This window comes from Bombina bombina, chromosome 6 (genome assembly GCF_027579735.1).
Source record: "Bombina bombina isolate aBomBom1 chromosome 6, aBomBom1.pri, whole genome shotgun sequence".
Taxonomy (NCBI): Eukaryota; Metazoa; Chordata; class Amphibia; order Anura; family Bombinatoridae; genus Bombina; species Bombina bombina.
In genome coordinates this window covers 335200897-335220234 of record NC_069504.1, presented here as the reverse complement: position 1 = coordinate 335220234, position 19338 = coordinate 335200897, and the positions used below count along the sequence as shown (strand labels likewise).

The window sequence follows — 19338 nt, the reverse complement described above, 5'->3', positions numbered from 1 at the left end:
GTTTAAACCTTCATTGTCCTGGGTGTCAGATTGTCCTTCCCAGGCACAGCTGTAAGTATCATTCTAAATACACTTTATAAGATACTTAAAGGTACAGTGAAGTTAAATTGGTTAAATTGTGATTCAAATCCAGCATGCAATGTTAAGCCAATGTATAATAGAATACTCTTATGAATTATTCGTCATTCTCTTGATATATTTATTGAAAACAACTTATTCCTATAATTAGTTTAAACAATAAAATAAATGTGGCCATCATTTCTTTATTGTTGGATGAATGTATCCATCAACCAGCATGCACAAACAAGGTTCATCAACAAATATTGGCTTCCATAAAAACCAACATTCTTGCATTCAAAATATAGCTTGACAATTAAAACATATAATGAATATGTGTAATTTCTAAAGATTTGTCATGTCATGCTCTATCTGAATCAGTCCATTAAATATTTAGGTTCAGTGTCCCTTTAATTGGATATCACTACATATACCAAACACCACTACTTGGATACAAAATTTTATGTCCAAATGTGGATACATTATCTCTTGTCTAACCCAGTGGGAATGTAATTTCTTCTGGTTGCTATGTTTACACAGCTTGTCCTCAATGCCAAAATGTTTAAGGATATGTGTGCCTACCACAGTCTAAATTGAATTTTTAAATTGCTAATGTAAGTACAATGTAAATCCTTTAACAAGATTTGATACACTCAAGCTGTATAAGTGGATCATCTAAAACCAATTAAAGGGTTCAACATGTTTGAGTAACATGAGCCTTTAATGATTTCTGTCTGTCTGAATAACCTAATTCATGTGTAAAGAATATATGAAAAATAATTGATGTAAAAAATTATTTGTCTTTATGATGACAATGTATGTATTAAAATCTTTTATTCTGTTGTGTAATTATCCTTAATATTAATTTTTATTTTATTTTAGGCTGTGACTCAGCATGGCTCATGCTAGAAGGGATAGCAAGAGTAGAGCAGGCCGTGTTGAGGAACGCAGCTGTCCTGAGAGGGATGAACGACACCATGCAGGCCCAGCTCCGGGTTCAGGACTTGACTCTGCGTGAAATTATGCAATTACGTTCAAGGCCTGAATCTGGAGCTGGACATGCACAGGACAATGAAGAGGATGACCAGTAAGTGGAGGATCTGGATATGCTCCATGGTGGCAGATAATAATCCTCTGTCCACATGTTGAATTTGTATTTATATTGTTGCCATTTGGCCTTTTTATCAGTTTTTTGTTGTGCCTGTTGCACTCTTTTACCTTGTCATGTGTCTCCAATGGGGCTATGCTGGCCCTTGGCAACTCTCTTCATGGACTGTGATGCACTGTGTTACCTTGCCATGTGTCTCCAATGGGGCTATGCTGGCCCTTGGCAACTCTCTTCATGGACTGTGATGCACTGTGTTACCTTGTCATGTGTCTCCAATGAGGCTATGCTGGCCCTTGGCAACTCTCTTCATGGACTGTGATGCACTGTGTTACCTTGCCATGTGTCTCCAATGGGGCTATGCTGGCCCTTGGCAACTCTCTTCATGGACTGTGATGCACTGTGTTACCTTGCCATGTGTCTCCAATGGGGCTATGCGGGCCCTTGGCAACTCTCTTCATGGACTGTGATGCACTGTGTTACCTTGTCATGTGTCTCCAATGAGGCTATGCTGGCCCTTGGCAACTCTCTTCATGGACTGTGATGCACTGTGTTACCTTGTCATGTGTCTCCAATGAGGCTATGCTGGCCCTTGGCAACTCTCTTCATGGACTGTGATGCACTGTGTTACCTTGCCATGTGTCTCCAATGGGGCTATGCTGGCCCTTGGCAACTCTCTTCATGGACTGTGATGCACTGTGTTACCTTGTCATGTGTCTCCAATGAGGCTATGCTGGCCCTTGGCAACTCTCTTCATGGACTGTGATGCACTGTGTTACCTTGCCATGTGTCTCCAATGGGGCTATGCTGGCCCTTGGCAACTCTCTTCATGGACTGTGATGCACTGTGTTACCTTGTCATGTGTCTCCAATGAGGCTATGCTGGCCCTTGGCAACTCTCTTCATGGACTGTGATGCACTGTGTTACCTTGTCATATGGCTCATATATTCCTTATTTTTACAAGATTATTTATAAACGTTGTGTATGTTTTCTTACATACTAATAAAATAAATTTTATTTCACAAATCTTTGTCCTCATTCTTCCTGTTATTTTTTGCAAGCTCTAGTTTATGTTGTTTATCCTTAAAGGGACCTAACAAATCTATTTGTTATAATGAAATCATATATGTAAGACAATAGTAAATGACTTTAAGATTAACATCTCCAATGTAATCTTATTATTTGTGTTTATATTATTTTCTCTTAGCTCTATCATTGCCTGATTATGATTAGCAGAGTAATTTCTTTATATATGTATATATATTTTTGTATTTGTGTATATATGTATATTTAAATGTTCATATCCATGTGTGTATTTATAAACTCTGCATGAATTGATGCACCTTTACCAAATGATCTGAGTATTGATACAATGATATAATCCCTTTAAAGTGTTCATTTTATTTAAATAGTATTGACTATGTGTATGCTCTTTTTAAAAACAAAATAATGTCCCTTTAAGTGATGTTGATCACTATTGTAAATGAATGTATTTCCATTTGTAAAGCGTTTTTGTCCTTTTTACAAGAACAAGGACATATAGTTTTATTAATAAACAATCTTATTGTAATGTTGACAGCACCTGTATTTCATTTTCAAATCTATATTATTGTCAAAGTGTAACCAAATCAATCTCTGTGTGTAATACAAATAATGTAGATGATGAATATTAGTTAACTAATATGTTAACAAAATACATCTCCTCCCATATATGGCTATAGGTAGGCTGACCATAATTAAACTTGAATAAATGACACGTTTAATCAATACATGTATAACTATTGTTATTCAACAACAATCCAAAGATATCTTAAAACATCAATGGCATATGTATTTCTCATGTGTATCTTTTAAATGTTAAAGATATACACCATAGCTATAGTTCAAGGGACAGTCAAGTCCGAAAAGATGATTCATAATTTGGTGACATTCCTAGATAGCAATCTACACACATACTAGTTCCTAAAATATAAATACGTTTCTTAATGATATGCCAAGATGTCACTGAGTCCTTGTATTGTCTGCGGTTTTTCAGCGATCTCGGATGCGCCATGTTGCTTAAGACGTCACCTGCCAGGCTGTCCAATGATTCCTTGTATTGACTGACGTTCTTACGTGATCAGGAATATGCCTTTTATTGGATTGCGTTTTGACGCGATCAAGGATGCGCCTTTTTTTTTTGGGCGTTCTTACGTGATCAATAATGTGCCTTTCATTGGATGGCGTTCTTACGTGATCAAGGAAGCGCCATGTTAAGACGGCACATGTAAAGTTAAAAAAACGTGTGATTGGATTGCGTAGTCCCGCAATATTTGTGCACGTTAAAAACGTTTGTGACTGCATGCAATTTTAAAAAGCTTGCGAATATGTATTATTTGCATCATGTTACATTGTTGACCCGTAGCTGATAAAGACCAACACATTCTCTTTTGCTGGATGTCTGGTTGAATCAACGAACGAAAGCAAAATGTTTTCATGCATAGGATATTTCTAGGCAAGTGCAAATCTCTACAGTCCATGTTTAATATGTTTGTCAACAATGTTCCTTTTTCTTAAAAATTAATGTTGTGTTTAATGTTGAACATATCTAATTAATAAATATGCGCTATTGTGTTTGAATAAAGTAATCAATATGCATTTATCATATGCTAAATATATGATGCCGACTTCTTCTAAATGTAATTTCGTTGTATATTTTATGAAAGGTTCATTAGACACTCACATTATAAATAAAAATATTTGATTTTGTCTCTAGTTAGATAGTCCATTGTTTAACCAATAGGTTTATTTTGTCTTGTGTTGTAAGAAAATGTAAGTAATTTTCTTACTCCTCGCAAAGCCAATGAGTTTCATGTGAGTACCATCTCCAGCTTTGTCCAGTTTGTGTAAAGGTTCTTTTCATATGTTAATGATGGGGTATTGTGTTTTACGGTTGTAATGGTGGTTCATCTATATTTAAAATATAGCTAACCCTATTTTATTTGCAAGTGTTTGAAGCTTTTTAATATTGCTATCAGTATATGTTAATCTTGTTGTTTGTAGTAGTGTCTATTACATACAGTTATGTAAAAAATATAGGATACTGTCCCTTGAATGCAAATGTTGTTTTTTTGTATCATGTATGAGATCCACATAGTTTAATCTTCAAATATATTTTTGTTAGCATATTTCACCCCCCCACTCCTAAAAGGACTTTAAACCATATTCATTGTTAAAATAAAAATAGTTACAATAAAATATTAACACAATAATGTCTCTTAAAGAAAATAGACTTTATTTAACACGTCAATATAAATGTGATTTTCAAATATTTTTTTTGACAAAGTACATGTAGATATAGCAACAAGCTTAAAATGTGTTAGCATATGTAATGTTGTTAAAGGGACAGTTTCGAAAAAAAATTTTTTTACATTATTCGAAAAGTCAATTCTGTAATAACAAGGATATCAAATGTTTCTCAACAATTGAACATTTGCTATCTAAATTTGCTATCTAAACCTATGAGGTTGGTGTGCTCATTTCTTAAATCTTGAAGAGTGCTTGTAATCATTATACAATTTGAGCACTAGAGGGCATTTGGATAGCATTTGTATATGTAAAATCTTGTGCTCATACAGCATATTATTGACCATGTATTGATCATTGATATCTAAAATGTTGTTATGTCAGAACAACAAATAAGTGGTCATTTTTCATAGTCATAGATACAAGGGTAAGCACATAAGTCACACATGTATTTCTCCATGTTTTGTTGTTTCAAACTTTATAATGCGTAATACAGTGTTTTCTTTGTAATCAATAATTTTCTGACTGTCCCTTTAAGCTGTGTTATTGGCATTCAAACAGTAATATGCCATCATGGATAATTGTTATGGTAATTTAGTTAGCGATTCGGGAAACAGTTTGGACATCACATCACAGAAACCAATCAATATCATGAACAAGGATAGGTATGTGATGATGTGGTTTTCACACACTTATAACCCACACTCTGCAAAGAATCTTCCTCCATGGACCCGGTCCCATAGAAGTCGATTATATACAGAGTGTGGTCCACAAGTGTATGAAAACCACATCATCACATACCTATCCATTACCCAAAAAAAATAATTTAAGATGGAAAAAAATACTTACTTCCTCTTCCTTCCCCTCTTCCCACGGGGCTGAGGCTCTGGGAGAGGCAACTGCCGACTCCGAAGAGTCCTCCTTGGAGCTGTTGTGGGAGGAGTGGAAGGAAGAGTACTGGGACGACCAAGGTGAGGAGTAGATGGCTGAGGAGGAGGAGGAGAAGATGGCTGAGGAGGAGAAGATGGCTGAGGAGGAGGAGGAGTAGATGGCTGAGGAGGAGGATGAGATGGGCCGGCAGGAGGAGATGGCCCAGCAGCAAGAGGCCCAGCAACAAGAGGCCCAGTAACAGGAGGTAGACCAGCATGCGCCTCCCGGAATAATGTGAACATTTCCTGATGAAGATTGAACATTCTTGTTTGTCCTTCTTGTATTGTATTCAGTATACTGATTATTTCGTTTTGGCCTTGAATTATTTGATTCTGCCCATCAAGTATTCTGCGTCGTCCTTCTATGTTTTCTATCCGGGAGGTACGCATCTGGTCTATGTACTCCAGTAGAACCCGCACCTCCGCTATTTCTTCTTGTTGTGCCTGTTGAACCCGTGCACGGCGGGGTGCCCGTGCACGGCGGAGTGCGGGTCTTTGAGGGACCTCGGGTTCCGCGGCTTCAGCGGCATCCTCCTGTGCTTCCGGGGCCTCTTGATCATCTCCCGTGCGCTGTTCGTCACGGGGGGCCTCTTCCCTCCGAAGTGGGAATTCCTCACCACCACTCTCATCCCGGGGAGATGCAGGAGGCTGTGCTGCCTCGTCCCCAGACTCTGTATATTAAAAAAAAAATAAAAAAAGAAATGTATATATTAGCATATTTGCAAATAAAGGTTTAAATGACTTAGCTTACGATACAATTACAAATGCAGAATCATTAATCCACTTTGAAATCTAACAAACAATCAATACGATTTCCGCTTTTTCTAAACAGTGTTTGTGATATCTGGTCAATGTGAATGTTTTTGCGTTTGTTTTCAGTCTGTTTAAATGCACACCTAACCTATAGCCTAGATACTGATGTAACCGCTAAGTAATAGAATGCGTGTAAACAGCGTAATAGCATTAATCTGATCCTTAACACATGAAACCCAATGTTTTATCTTTCATGATTTATAAGCATACATTTAGTATCAACTTTCGAATGTACTTTTGTTATCTAATTAGCTTCATTCTCTGGATATTCTTTGCTGAAAAGCATATCTAAATATGTTTATAAGATTCTGATTGTTAGCTGAATATAGCTGCCTCCTGTGATTGTTTCACCGTGTGCATGGCTATTTCTTCATTAAAATATATCTCAAGAATGAATCAAATTATGTAATATAAGTACATTTGAATGTTTTGTCAAATTGTATTCGCTACCTCAATCATGAAAGTAAATGTTTGCGTATAGTGTCCATTGAAATACATTCGTATGTGAAATTATTGTTCAATGAGCTTACCGTCAGATGAGAGTGGCAGGTTCCCGGTATCGATTCCTCCGATACCGACTACTTCCACCTCGGAGATGCTGGGCCGCAACATTTCCTCCCATCTGCAGTACTCCATTTCAAGGGCAGGGCCGCCACCGGTCCCTGCGGCATGTCGGGCCTCCAGGCTTAACTTTTTTTTAAGTTCAAGTTTACAGTCCCGGTACCGATGTTTGATGGAATCCATATCCCGGTTCCGGCAACCCACTGCATTGACTGCATTCCGAATCTCGTTCCAGAGCCTCCTCCTGTCAGTCGGGGTAGTCTTCTGGTGCTGCAGCATCCTATACCTGGCCATATAGGCCTCTACGAGGGCCTCCTTCTCCTCCATCGTAAACCTCGCCTCCCTAGTCGCCTTGGCCTTCCCCTGTGACGATGCCCTCTGTTTCCCGGACTGTGAAGCCCTACTCTGACCGCCACTGGGCCCAGCCACTTGGTCATCTTGAACCAAGTGGCTGGGTCCACCCACCGCTTCCACCCCCGCTTCCTGCCCCCCTTCCTGCCCCCCTTCCTGCCCTGTTCCTCTCCCCCTCCCTCTACCTGTCCCCTGCCTGGCCTCCATCTCCTCCCTAAACTAAACCCCAAATAATCAAAAAAAGTGAGTGTGATGAAATGAAAGGGGGTCAAAATAAAGAACTAAAAAGACAAAAAAGGTGCTTAAAGTGTGAGGGATGTAAAAAAAAACAAAGAGGGTAAGGAGTATTTAAATAAACGAAAAGAATAAGACTAAAAGGAGGATATGTAAACTAAATGTAACTAGGGGATGGGTATGGGATGGGTATGGGGTATGGGATAAGAGTAAATGGGATGAAAGGGAATGGGACTACAAGGAATGGGGTATGGAGTGTAGTATGAGGGGGTAGGGGGTATGGAGTGTATGTAGTGTTATTGATAAGTGTATGTATGTATTGAATGTGTTTGCGTGTAAATGTGTTAAGTGTACAGATAAATCACTCGCTCGCTAACTAACACTACTTCTAATTCTCAATAACAAACACTCCCACTAACGCTCACTAACTACCACTAACTGACGCTCACACTAACAACTATCACTAATAACTCCCACTAACTCACTCACGCTCCCACTAACAGACTCTCTCCCACTCCCGCTAACTCCCACTAACTCACTCACTCTCTCACGCTAACACTACCAACTGACTATCTCACGCTAACACTACCAACTGACTCTCTCACGCTAACACTACCAACTGACTCTCTCACACTAACACTAACTCACTCTCAAAAAATCGCAAAATCTCTATTCTTAAATCTCCAAAGACCCACCAGCAACACAGTCAAAGAAGCCCTGCTTGTGTGGTGCTTATATACCCTGTGTAAATGTTTAATGATGTCCCAATTTCCATTGTAATTAGTGTTCAGGTGTGCTTTATTAGCAATTAATATTATTGCAATGTGTATTAGGTGTGTTAATTTGCGCATGCTCATTTTGAGTTGGTATTTGTGGAATGTGTAGAATGCGATGATGTCATAGTGGTCGTTTTCTCTAACATTGTCCAATAGTATTCTTTTTAAATGTGAATTTGCGATGGTGTGTTCTTCGTGAAGTGTTGTATATGTATGTTTTTCATAATATATAATGATATTGAATGCGATTTTTTTTTTAGTGTATGTATATATTTTTTAATCCTTGTTGTTATTGTGCGATTTTCCGCATCTTAAAGTATATGCGTATTCCCCGTATAAATAGTATTAAAACTTCCCCCGCTTGTGAATGTGTGATGCTGCTTGTGTGCTTTGTTGATTGATTGATGTTGTGACATTTGCGGCGTGTTATTGTTGTGCATGATGTGGTATGCGTCATATGACCGAGCTGTGCGTATTTCTCGCGAGATCGAGTGTTAGGTGAAAAAAGCTATTTTTTGCCTTTCCCATTGATCTCTATGGGAGACTGTCTAACGCGGGCAGGATTACGCGTGTGACATACACGCGTTAGGAGCATCGTTAGATGGTCTTATATTAACTCTAAATACCGGAGTCAAACAATGCCGTGCGTTAGACATAAAACACGCGTGGCGTTAACAGCCCATCTACCGCCGAACTCTAAATCTAGCCGTAAAAATATTGAGAGTACCCAACATAAACAGGGAGAGTGAGAGAGACTAATAGATCAGTTCCTGTCAAAATACCCTCTAGTCTAAACGTCTCTTGAAATGAGCATGCAATTTTAACAATAAATGTTAAAACTTGCGGAGGGGGACTTCCGGGCAGCTGCCATGTTCAGTCGCACATCTGCATGCTGCTCCAGCTTTTCAGAAATATTGTCATGGGATCACCTTGCAAACGCATCATTCATAGAAATACTTAGCAGATTTGATTTCCACTATATGAAGTGCATCTAATAAGCTCGATATCAACAGGATTGCTGTTAGCATCAGTGCCCAGAGCTACTTTGAGACCTTGGCCTCTAAACACCCCCCCCGGCAGGGTAAACCTTTCCCTGTCGTTACGCGGCACTAAACAAGTGCTAAACTACAGCCAGGTTCTATCTATTAACCCTGGAGGCAAACATGCAACATCTGCCGGAAGCCATTGGCTTACTTTTAGAGGAGCATTTCCTCAGGCTGCATTCTACTGTGGATCGGTGTTTCACTGTCACAAAGATGTCTATTTACAATTCTACCAATGCTGTAGAAGAAGCTAATGGAGGACTTCAATCCCAGCAAGACGCCTGTGCGGTAACTCTATGCCACCTACAATCACCTGTATCGGATTGCCAGAAACTGGAGCTGTCTGAATCATCCAGTGACGATGACATCCCTAGCGAACTCTACCCAGAGTACATTACACTCTCAAACCACACTACAGCCCCTCGTGATACCACTTATCACACTATCACCTTCAACACACCAAAGCTGGAGCTTTCTAATTTACCTCCACTCTGCTTGATACGAGGCGGTGGAACTACCGATGGCTTGGGGATCGACTGCGTGGAGACCCTGGCTGCCATGCTGAGATGGTGTTTTGCCATGTCTTTGGGACATATTTCAGCTGTGTTTGCTGTGGCATGGTGTTCCGGAATTGGATGAGGACTACATATTGTGCAAGCGGTGGAGGTATAGGAGTCAGTGTGAGCAAAGTGTGTACATTAACATATAACTAGCCGGACAATTATGGGAACTGTTATTTTTTATTGCTCTCTCGGTTATGGGAATTTTATTTTGCAGCTAAGTTTGATACACCTGCCCTAGCTTACACACACAGGATTCTTAATGGCAGCATCAGAGCCTGCGGTCTGAGAGAGGATACATGTTTGGACACTGCTGCACGCCTTCTAATCTAACTTGAGAACTGTGTGTATGACTCTCCATCTTTAATGTTTGCAACTGGGGTATTGCTCAACATTTGTATTTAGTGTATAGGCAATAATAGGTTTACAATGTTCTAACTAATTTCTGCTGGTGAACGTTATAAAGGTAAAACTGCATGATTGATATTGCACTTATATATACATGTCCGCACTAAGTTAGATACCCTGCTCTAGAAAAATAGAGGCTAGTTGAAACTGTCTTATTACATATTTTACTGGATATCTTTTTATAAATGTAGATCTTAGGGGCCTACATTTCTGTTATGTCTGTAACTCTTACCCCTATGCTTTTTACTACTAATGCTGAGCTGTCAGCGGCCGAGGCAGCAAAAGCATGTTACTACTTGGGGGATTAATCTGATAGTTCTACATAGCAGACAATATATCTTACTTGCTATATTGACACTGATTTTACCTCAAAATTAAACATATACATGGTCCCTATTTAATAAGGACACAATAGGTTTCTTAGTTTACCCTTTATAATAAACTGACTTAATCCCTATAAATTTAGGAATGATTTTGAATTAACCCTAGTAACAAGTAACCAACTTACTTCCATCAAAACTAGCCTTACCTATTGTAATGTGACTACTTCCTCACAACATAGATTTTTAAGTCCACAATAGATACTAATGCATTATGTCTCCTTGTTATTGTTATTCTTGATGCTGTCCACTCGCTATAAAAATTTCTGTAAATAGTTTAGAACTTTGGAGTGACCAACATTTGTTTTTGTCCCTCTGGGTAGTTTAGGTTCACTAGGTCCCCAAATAAGAGCCTGTTATTAAAATGTATAGTGCCTGGCTGTGGTTGGTATTTCAAGGGTTAGCATTATAGAAAAATAATAGCAGAGCCTCAGCTATATTTACCCCATAGAAGCTATTTAACTCTGCCAAGAAAATATAAGAGGTCTTAATACTGAGATCCACAAGTGGTCTCCTCTCTTCCATATAGCCTTCGGTTCATGTTATTACCCTATAAAGTACGAGGTCCAAGACTGGCCTCCTGCTCCTCATAGAAGGCTTAAAAGAATATTGGCATGTGTTTCTCTTCTTTCTTTAGCAAATGTTCAGTCATAGAGCTTTATATCCTATAAATTTTAGACATCATTTACTGTATACAAACTTTTACTTTAAATTTGGCATTATGTTCCTTGTTGTAGCAGATGTTGCTAATGTCATATGCTTTTTCAATATGTAATTCATAAGGTGTACCTTACTATATGTCCTGAAGACATGTGACTGCGCAAGGTTATAGATTTATAGGGGTACCAAAACTTGTATTTTAAAGTTATAGCATGCAGATAATAGACGTTGTTTGTTACATGTAATTCACATCATGCTCTATTGATATAGCGGATACTGTTAATTGCATATGTTTTATTAATATGAAATTTCTATAATGTATCTTTCCATACGTCCTTTTTGGAATGCAACCATGCACTGTTATGCAATGTTTTTATATTCTCTATGTATGCCAAAACTTTGACCTCAATAAAAATGATAAAAAAAAAAAAAAAGTTAAAACTTGCGCTTCATAAAAAAATTGTTACTAGATATGTGCATTTAGAGGTTTCCAATACCTCCTAATGAGCATATTTATTTGTTACTGAACTGTTGTAAAAGAAATCAATAGATTTACAAAACATTGGAATTTATTTATTGGATATATATATATAACTGTGAAATAGATTTCACCTCTCTAAATAATTATTGTTAATGCTGCATTTTTTAAAACCTGTTTGTAATGTATTTAGAAAGCAGAAACATATGAAATGACATGATTATCCAGAAAATGGATCATATATTGTTATTTTGGTCGGAGTAACTTGAACTTCCCTGTTGGGTCAGGAATATACCATTTCTCCCACAGTTTGCTGTGTGCGCTTGGGTAGTGCCATGGTTTGTATCTCCCATTCCAGTGAAGGAGTTTTGCTTTTTGAAGAACACTTTTCGGTAGCTGCTCATCTGGACTCCATCCTTCAAAAAGAAGATGCAAGCCAAAGGGTTAGTTTGCAGTAATTATTTGTACTTTGTAAAGCAGAGGATTTAGCACTAATGCCAAGAAATACAATGATTGTGTTTATTTTAGTGGTTTGTAGTCTTTATTTTTTAGAAAGCAGACATACATTTCTGAAATATTTAAGGGACAACATCAAATCAAAATATTGTTTTTTTTGTGATTGAAGCAGTCGAAACAAAACAAAAACAAATCAATGTTTTTTTTAACCCTTTCATGACAGGGTTATAAAGTCTACATCGGAACAACACTCCGATTGTGAGATTTCAATTATGGGATCAGGTCTGGGGGGCATCCCTATGACGCTAGGAACGCCCTCCAGACCGCAATTTAATCCTGCAAGCCTAGTAGGCTTCAGGACAGCCGTTTGTGATGAGTTTGTATTCCGTCATAACGGCTTTAAAGCCCAGTGCCGTTGTGACGGAATACAACAGCATTAAAGGGACAGTCAAGTCCAAAAAAAACTTTCATTTTTCAAATAGGGCATGTAATTTTAAACAACTTTCCAATTTACTTTTATCAACAATTTTGCTTTGTTCTCTTGGTATTCTAGTTGAAAGCAAACCTAGGAAGGCACATATGATAATTTCTAAGCCCTTGAAGGCCGCCTCTATTTTATTTACTTTTCACAGCAGGGTAGAGCTAGCTCATGTAGGCCATATAGATAGCATTGTGAGCACGCCCGTGGCTAGTGGCAGACACTGCACTAATTGGCTAAAATGCAAGTCAATAGATAACTAAAAGTCATGTGATTAGGGGCGGTCAGAAGATTCTTAGATACAAGTTAGTCACAGAAGTAAAATGTGTATTAATATAACAGTGTTGGTTATGCAAAACTGGGGAATGGGTAATAAAGGGATTATCTATCTTTTTAAACAACAAAAATTCTGGTGTTGACTGTCCCTTTAAAAGGTTAAGAGCTCTGTAAATAAACTAATGTATTTTCTCTGGGGTTTTTTCAATACTCTCAGCTAATGCCTACTTAAATTTTTAAAATATATCAGATGGTGTATTTTTCTTTTTGTGTTGCCCATAATAGCTGCCCCCCCAAGAATATTTCCTTCTGCAAGGCTGAATCAGTTCAAAGGGCTCCATTTATTAAGCAGCGAGTGCTACTTCGGAGGCCCATCTTTTCAGACTCGCCTGATAAATGCTTTTCTTTACACTTGAAGTACATATTTAAGTACTTGTTGAGTATATAGTCTTGTGCCTTACTTACAGAAGTCCCTTACATTTTTTATTGCTTAAAAATATATATAATCCCTTTATTACCCATTCCCCAATTTTGCATAACCAACAATATTATATTAATATACTTTTTACCTCTGTGATTACCTAGTATCTAAGCCTCTGCAGACTGCCCCCTTATCTCAGTGCTTTTTACACACTTACATTTTAGCCAATTAGTGCTGGTTACTGCATAACTCCAATGAGTGAGCACAATGTTATCTATATAGCACACTAGCACTGTCTGGCTGTGAAAAGCCTATAAAATGCACTGAGATAAGAGGCAGCCTGCAGGGGTTTTAAAACAAGCTGCCATTTAGAAATTTAGAGATTATAAAGTATATTATTATAACAATGTTGGTTGCGCAAACATAGAGAATTGGTTGTAAAGGCGTTATCTATCTTTTTTAACAATAAAAAAAATCAAGTACATAATTCAGAAATGGTTGTGCAAGAATTTATTTTAAAAAACAGACTCAAAGAGCGAGATTACATATATGGCGTAGGTTTCAGTGCAACTGCTGAAACTCTTACCGCCCGTAAATTCATCTCCTACATCGGGTGAATCACACATACGGTGCCGGCAGATCAGATATTTCTGTAAGTCGGATAAGAATCAGTATTACTATCAAAAATATTCTAAGGTGCGCCTCTATAACCCAATACAAGGGATATGCAGTCTTAGACGCCTAGATTTAGAGTTTTGTCGGTAAAGACCCGCATAGCTAACGCCGCATTTTTTCCCAACGCACCCTTAAGACAACGCTGGTATTTAGAGTTGTCTGAGGGGCTGCGTTAGGCTCCAAAAAGGGTGCGTTGAGCCTAATGTACCGCCACTTCAACCCTCAATACCAGCATGCTTACGGTAACGGTAAGCAGCTAAAACATGCTCGTGCACGATTTCCCCATAGGAAACAATGGGGCAGTTTGGGCTGAAAAAAAACCCTAACATCTGCAAAAAAGCAGCGTTCAGCTCCCAACGCAGCCCCATTGTTTCCTATGGGGAAACACTTTCTAAGTCTGCACCTAACACCCTAACATGAACCCCGAGTCTAAACACCCCTAACCTTACACTTATTAACCCCTAATCTTCCGCTCCGTACACCGCAGCAACCTACATTATACCTATGTACCCCTAATCTGCTGCCCCTAACATCGCCGACCCCTATATTATATTTATTAACCCCTAATCTGCCCCCCCAACGTCACAGCTACCTTACCTACACTTATTAACCCCTAATCTGCTGACCGGACCTCGCCGCTACTATAATAAATGTATTAACCCTTAAAGCTAAGTCTAACCCTAACCCCCCCTAAATTAAATATAATTTTAATATAACGAAATAAATTAAATATTATTAACTAAAGTATTCCTATTTAAATCTAAATACTTACCTGTAAAATAAACCCTAATATAGCTACAATATAACTAATAATTATATTGTAGCTATTTTAGGATGTATATTTATTTTACAGGCAACTTTGTATTTATTTTAACTAGGTACAATAGCTATTAAATAGCTACCTAGTTAAAATAATTACAAAATTACCTGTAAAATAAATCCTAACCTAAGTTACAATTAAACCTAACACTACACTATCAATAAATAAATTAAATCAATTGACTACAAGTACCCACAATTACCTACAATTAAATAAACTAAACTAAATTAAAAAAAAAAACACTAAATTACAAAAAATAAAAAAAGATTACAAGAATTTTAAGCTAATTACATCTACTCTAAGCCCTCTAATAAAATAACAAAGCCCCCCAAAATAAAAAATTTCCCTACCCTAATCTAAATTAAAAAAGTTAACAGCTCTATTACCAGCCCTTAAAAGGGCTTTTTGCGGGGCATTCCCCAAAGTAATCAGCTCTTTTGCCTGTAAAAAAAACACAATACCACCCCCCAACATTACAACCCACCACCCACATACCCCTACTCTAACCCAAACCCCCCTTAAATAAACCTAACACTACCCCCCTGAAGATCTCCCTACCTTGAGTCGTGTTCACCCAGCCGGGTACCGATGGACCAAAAGAGGACATCCGGAGCGACAGACGTCTTCATCCTATCTTGGCAGAAGAGGACATCCGGACCAGTAGACATCTTCATCCAAGCGGCATCTTCTATCTTTATCCATCCGGAGCGGAGCCTTCTTCTTCCAGCCGACGCGGATCCATTCTTCTTCCACGATGCCTACTCGCCGAATGAAGGTTCCTTTATTTGACATCATCCAAGATGGCGTCCCTCGAATTCCGATTGGCTGATAGGATCAGCCAATCGGAATTAAGGTAGGAAAAATCTGATTGAATCAGCCAATCAAGTTCAATCGGATTGGCTGATCCAATCAGATTGAGCTTGCATTCTATTGTGATATACCTTTAAATTTGCACCTCTCAAGTACTTCCTTCCTATTTAAGGACACATTCTAGCCTCATTCTGGGCCTGAAAATTGAAGTTGTTCCTTCACAGTTCACTTTGTCTCCTGTGAAATAACTTTGCTCTTAGACTTTACTAGTCTTTCAGGTCTAAGCTCAATCCTTACTATATGCGCTGCATATTCGGTTGCTACCTTTACTCCCTACCGGAACCAGCCTGCCAGATTACTACGCTTACCGGAACTTCATACTACAGACGCCGAAGTCGCGCTCACACTGAGCGGTTACCGGAGCTCAATTTACCTGCCTGTCAGCTCCTTTCAGCTCTCTCATACCCACGCTGCCTCAACCGCCCTGGTTACAAGCTAAGTACCGCTCTCCACGCACAAATACTTACCTTATGATGTTTGTATCAATCCTATATACGATTGCCTCTTTTGTTTATTAACCTGTCATCTGGAAAAGTACTTTTGATACGTATTTGGGATATATGAGAGTGTGTTTGGACTGTACATATTTTATTGTGTGTTTGTGTGAGTGCGTGAAAACCTTGCTTATACATAAAAGCAACAACTTTACCCTGGATATTATTGAACTGCCGTTTGAGTGATTTAAACCATTTATCACTCTCATTTTCTCTGAGGTTCTCCTTGTTATATCATTCTTATATCAGTAACTATCCACATTTCCTTATGTGTTATTGCAAGATATAATTTCATATATATTAAATCAATTACTAAACTAAAGCCTCACCTTATATAACAAGTTGAACAAGTAATTTCTTCTTGCTTATTATAAGAAAAGAGCAACAAAACCTTTATTTTTTGTCATAAATTTGTATTCACCATTTAAAGTGATTGTGAATATCACAGAATTTTCAGGCCTATAAAATATAGGACATACCACTAAATATAATATGGATCCCAGTGAAATAAAGAATGAAATCACTAATATCAAAAATTGGAATACTTAGCAAGGGCTTTAACTGAATTACAAACAGAAAACAAGGCACTTAAAACACTAATAAAAGAATGTTTACCTGTGAAAAGTTTAGAAACACCTGAACCACATATTAATTACCCACAAACCTTCACTGGTAAACGAAGTGAATATAGAGATTTTAAAAATGCTTGTAATTTACTTTTCTCACTTAGGCCTAAGACTTATCATTCTGAAAGAATCAAAGTATGCACCACTATCTCTTTCCTCCAGGGGGAGCCCCGCTCATGGGCTAATAGATTTTTTGAGAATAACCATCCAATACTTGATTCTTTGGAAGAATTTTTTCTAGCAATGACATCCTTATATGAGGACTCTCATACTCAGATCACTGCAGAAACAAAACTAAGATCTTTGAAACAAGGAAAAAGGAACGTAGAAGAATACATCACTGAGTTCCAAATGTGGATTGATGATTCTAAATGGAATGAAATAAGTTTAAAGAACCAATTCAGATTGGGACTTTCTGAATCTTTAAAAGATGAGTTGTCCCGCTTGGAGATGCCTGAATCTTTAAACGGTCTCATAAAATTGAGCACAACTCTGGATCGTAGACTACGTGAAAGGAAGGCTGAAAGGGCTTCTTTTGATGTAACACAGCAACGTTCATATCATTACACTCCAACCCAGGAAAAGGGTACATCCAATCAAACTCCAATGGAAATTGGAGCTATAAGGGGACCCCTTACACCCGAAGAAAAGGCCAGACGTAAATCTGAAAACCTTTGTTTATATTGTGGGCAAAAGGAACATTCCGTCTCAAACTGCCCAAATCTTCTAAGACAAAAAAAGGGTAAGATGCTTATAAAACATAATATTTTACTCCTTGCTCAAAACCCTCAACTGACTGTTGATCTTTCTTTACAGTGGGATCAGAAAAACATACGATCTAAAGCGTTGATCGATTCTGGGGCAGCCGGAAATTATATTGATATATCTTTTGTTAAATTAAATAAAATCCCTATTGTTTGCAAGGCACAACCAGTATCTGTTAAACTCATTGACGGCACACACATACAAAATGGTCCCATTACACATCAAACAATACCACTTTTAGTGACTACTGATAAAGGCCATACTGAATATCTGTCCTTTGATTTAATCACTATCCATATGCATACTCTTATTCTAGGATTTTCTTGGCTAAACAAACATAATCCCAGCATTGACTGGTCAAGCACACAGCTAACTTTAGAATCACCATACTGTTTAAATACCTGTTATCCTTTTCAGCTAATCTCTACCATAGAAAAAGAACTACCAGAAATTTATCAGGATCTGGCAGAGGTGTTTGACTTAAAAGAAGCAGAAAATCTCCCTCCTCATAGGGAGTTTGACTGCCCTATTGATATAATACCAGGGTCTCAAATACCTCACGGTAAAATATACCCATTATCACAAGAAGAGTTAACCTATTTACGCTCTTATCTCGACGACAACCTCCGAAAGGGTTTTATATCACATTCAACATCACCAGCATCAGCTGGAATGTTTCTGGTACGTAATAAAGACGGTACTATAAGACCTATCATTGATTATAGAGCTTTAAATGAAATAACTATTAAAAACAGATACCCTCTACCACTTATACCTGAATTATTAGAACGATTGAATGAAGCAACTATCTATTCCAAACTTGACCTTAAGGGGGCTTATAACCTCATACGTATGAAAGAAGGTCATGAATGGAAAACCGCCTTTAGAACCCGCTATGGGCTTTTCCAATATAATGTGATGCCGTTTGGTCTGAGCAATGCTCCCGCAACATTTCAGCATTTTATTAATGAAATATTCCATGATCTCATGGACATTTGTGTTATCATATACTTAGATGACATCTTGATATATTCCAAAACTCCCTCTGAACACGAAAAACACGTAAGATGGGTACTTACTCGTCTTAAGGAACACAAATTATACGCCAAGTTAGAAAAATGCGTATTCCATGTTTCTAAGATAAAGTTCTTAGGTTATATACTCACTCCTAATAAAATACAAATGGATCCTGAAAAGATTTCTGCTATTATTGATTGGCCTATTCCCACCACTGTAAAATCACTACAACGCTTCATTGGTTTCGTCAATTTTTACCGAAAGTTTATTAAAAAATTTTCTTCAATAGTCAGACCACTAACCCAATTAACCAGTGTTAATCAAAAATTCAAGTGGTCTGACAAAGCACAAGAAACCTTTGATACTCTTAAAGAACTATTCACTACTGCTCCAATACTTTCGCTCCCCAATTTTGAAGCTCAATTCCAACTCGAAGTGGATGCCTCAAACACTGGCATAGGAGCAGTACTCTCTCAAAAGCAAGGTGATGATGGTGAAATTCACCCAATCGCTTTCTTTTCCAGAACATTAACTAGTGCTGAAGTTAACTATAGTGTGGGTGATAAGGAACTTCTGGCTATAAAGAGTGCTCTAGAACAATGGAGACACCTCTTAGAAGGATCAAAACTCCCCTTCATAATATTTACTGACCATAAGAACCTTGAATACTTGAAGAAGAACAAAACTTTGACAGCAAGACAAGCTAGATGGTCGTTATTCTTAGACCGCTTTAACTTCATCATCACCTACAAACCAGGAACTCAAAATACGAAAGCTGATGCTCTATCTAGAATATCAGA

The 19338-nt window shown here is 38.0% G+C and overlaps 1 protein-coding gene across 1 annotated transcript in view; it reads right to left on the bottom strand.

The window, feature by feature from the left end:
• Positions 1-11713: 11713 nt before the first annotated feature.
• The window catches only part of GLT8D2 (glycosyltransferase 8 domain containing 2), a 369196-nt gene continuing 361571 nt past the window's right edge, over positions 11714-19338 (bottom strand). Inside the window, exon 10 of the mRNA XM_053716966.1 lies at positions 11714-12056. Coding sequence (XP_053572941.1) covers positions 11887-12056 — 170 coding nt within the window. The 3' untranslated portion in view covers positions 11714-11886. The remainder of the gene's footprint in view (positions 12057-19338) is intronic.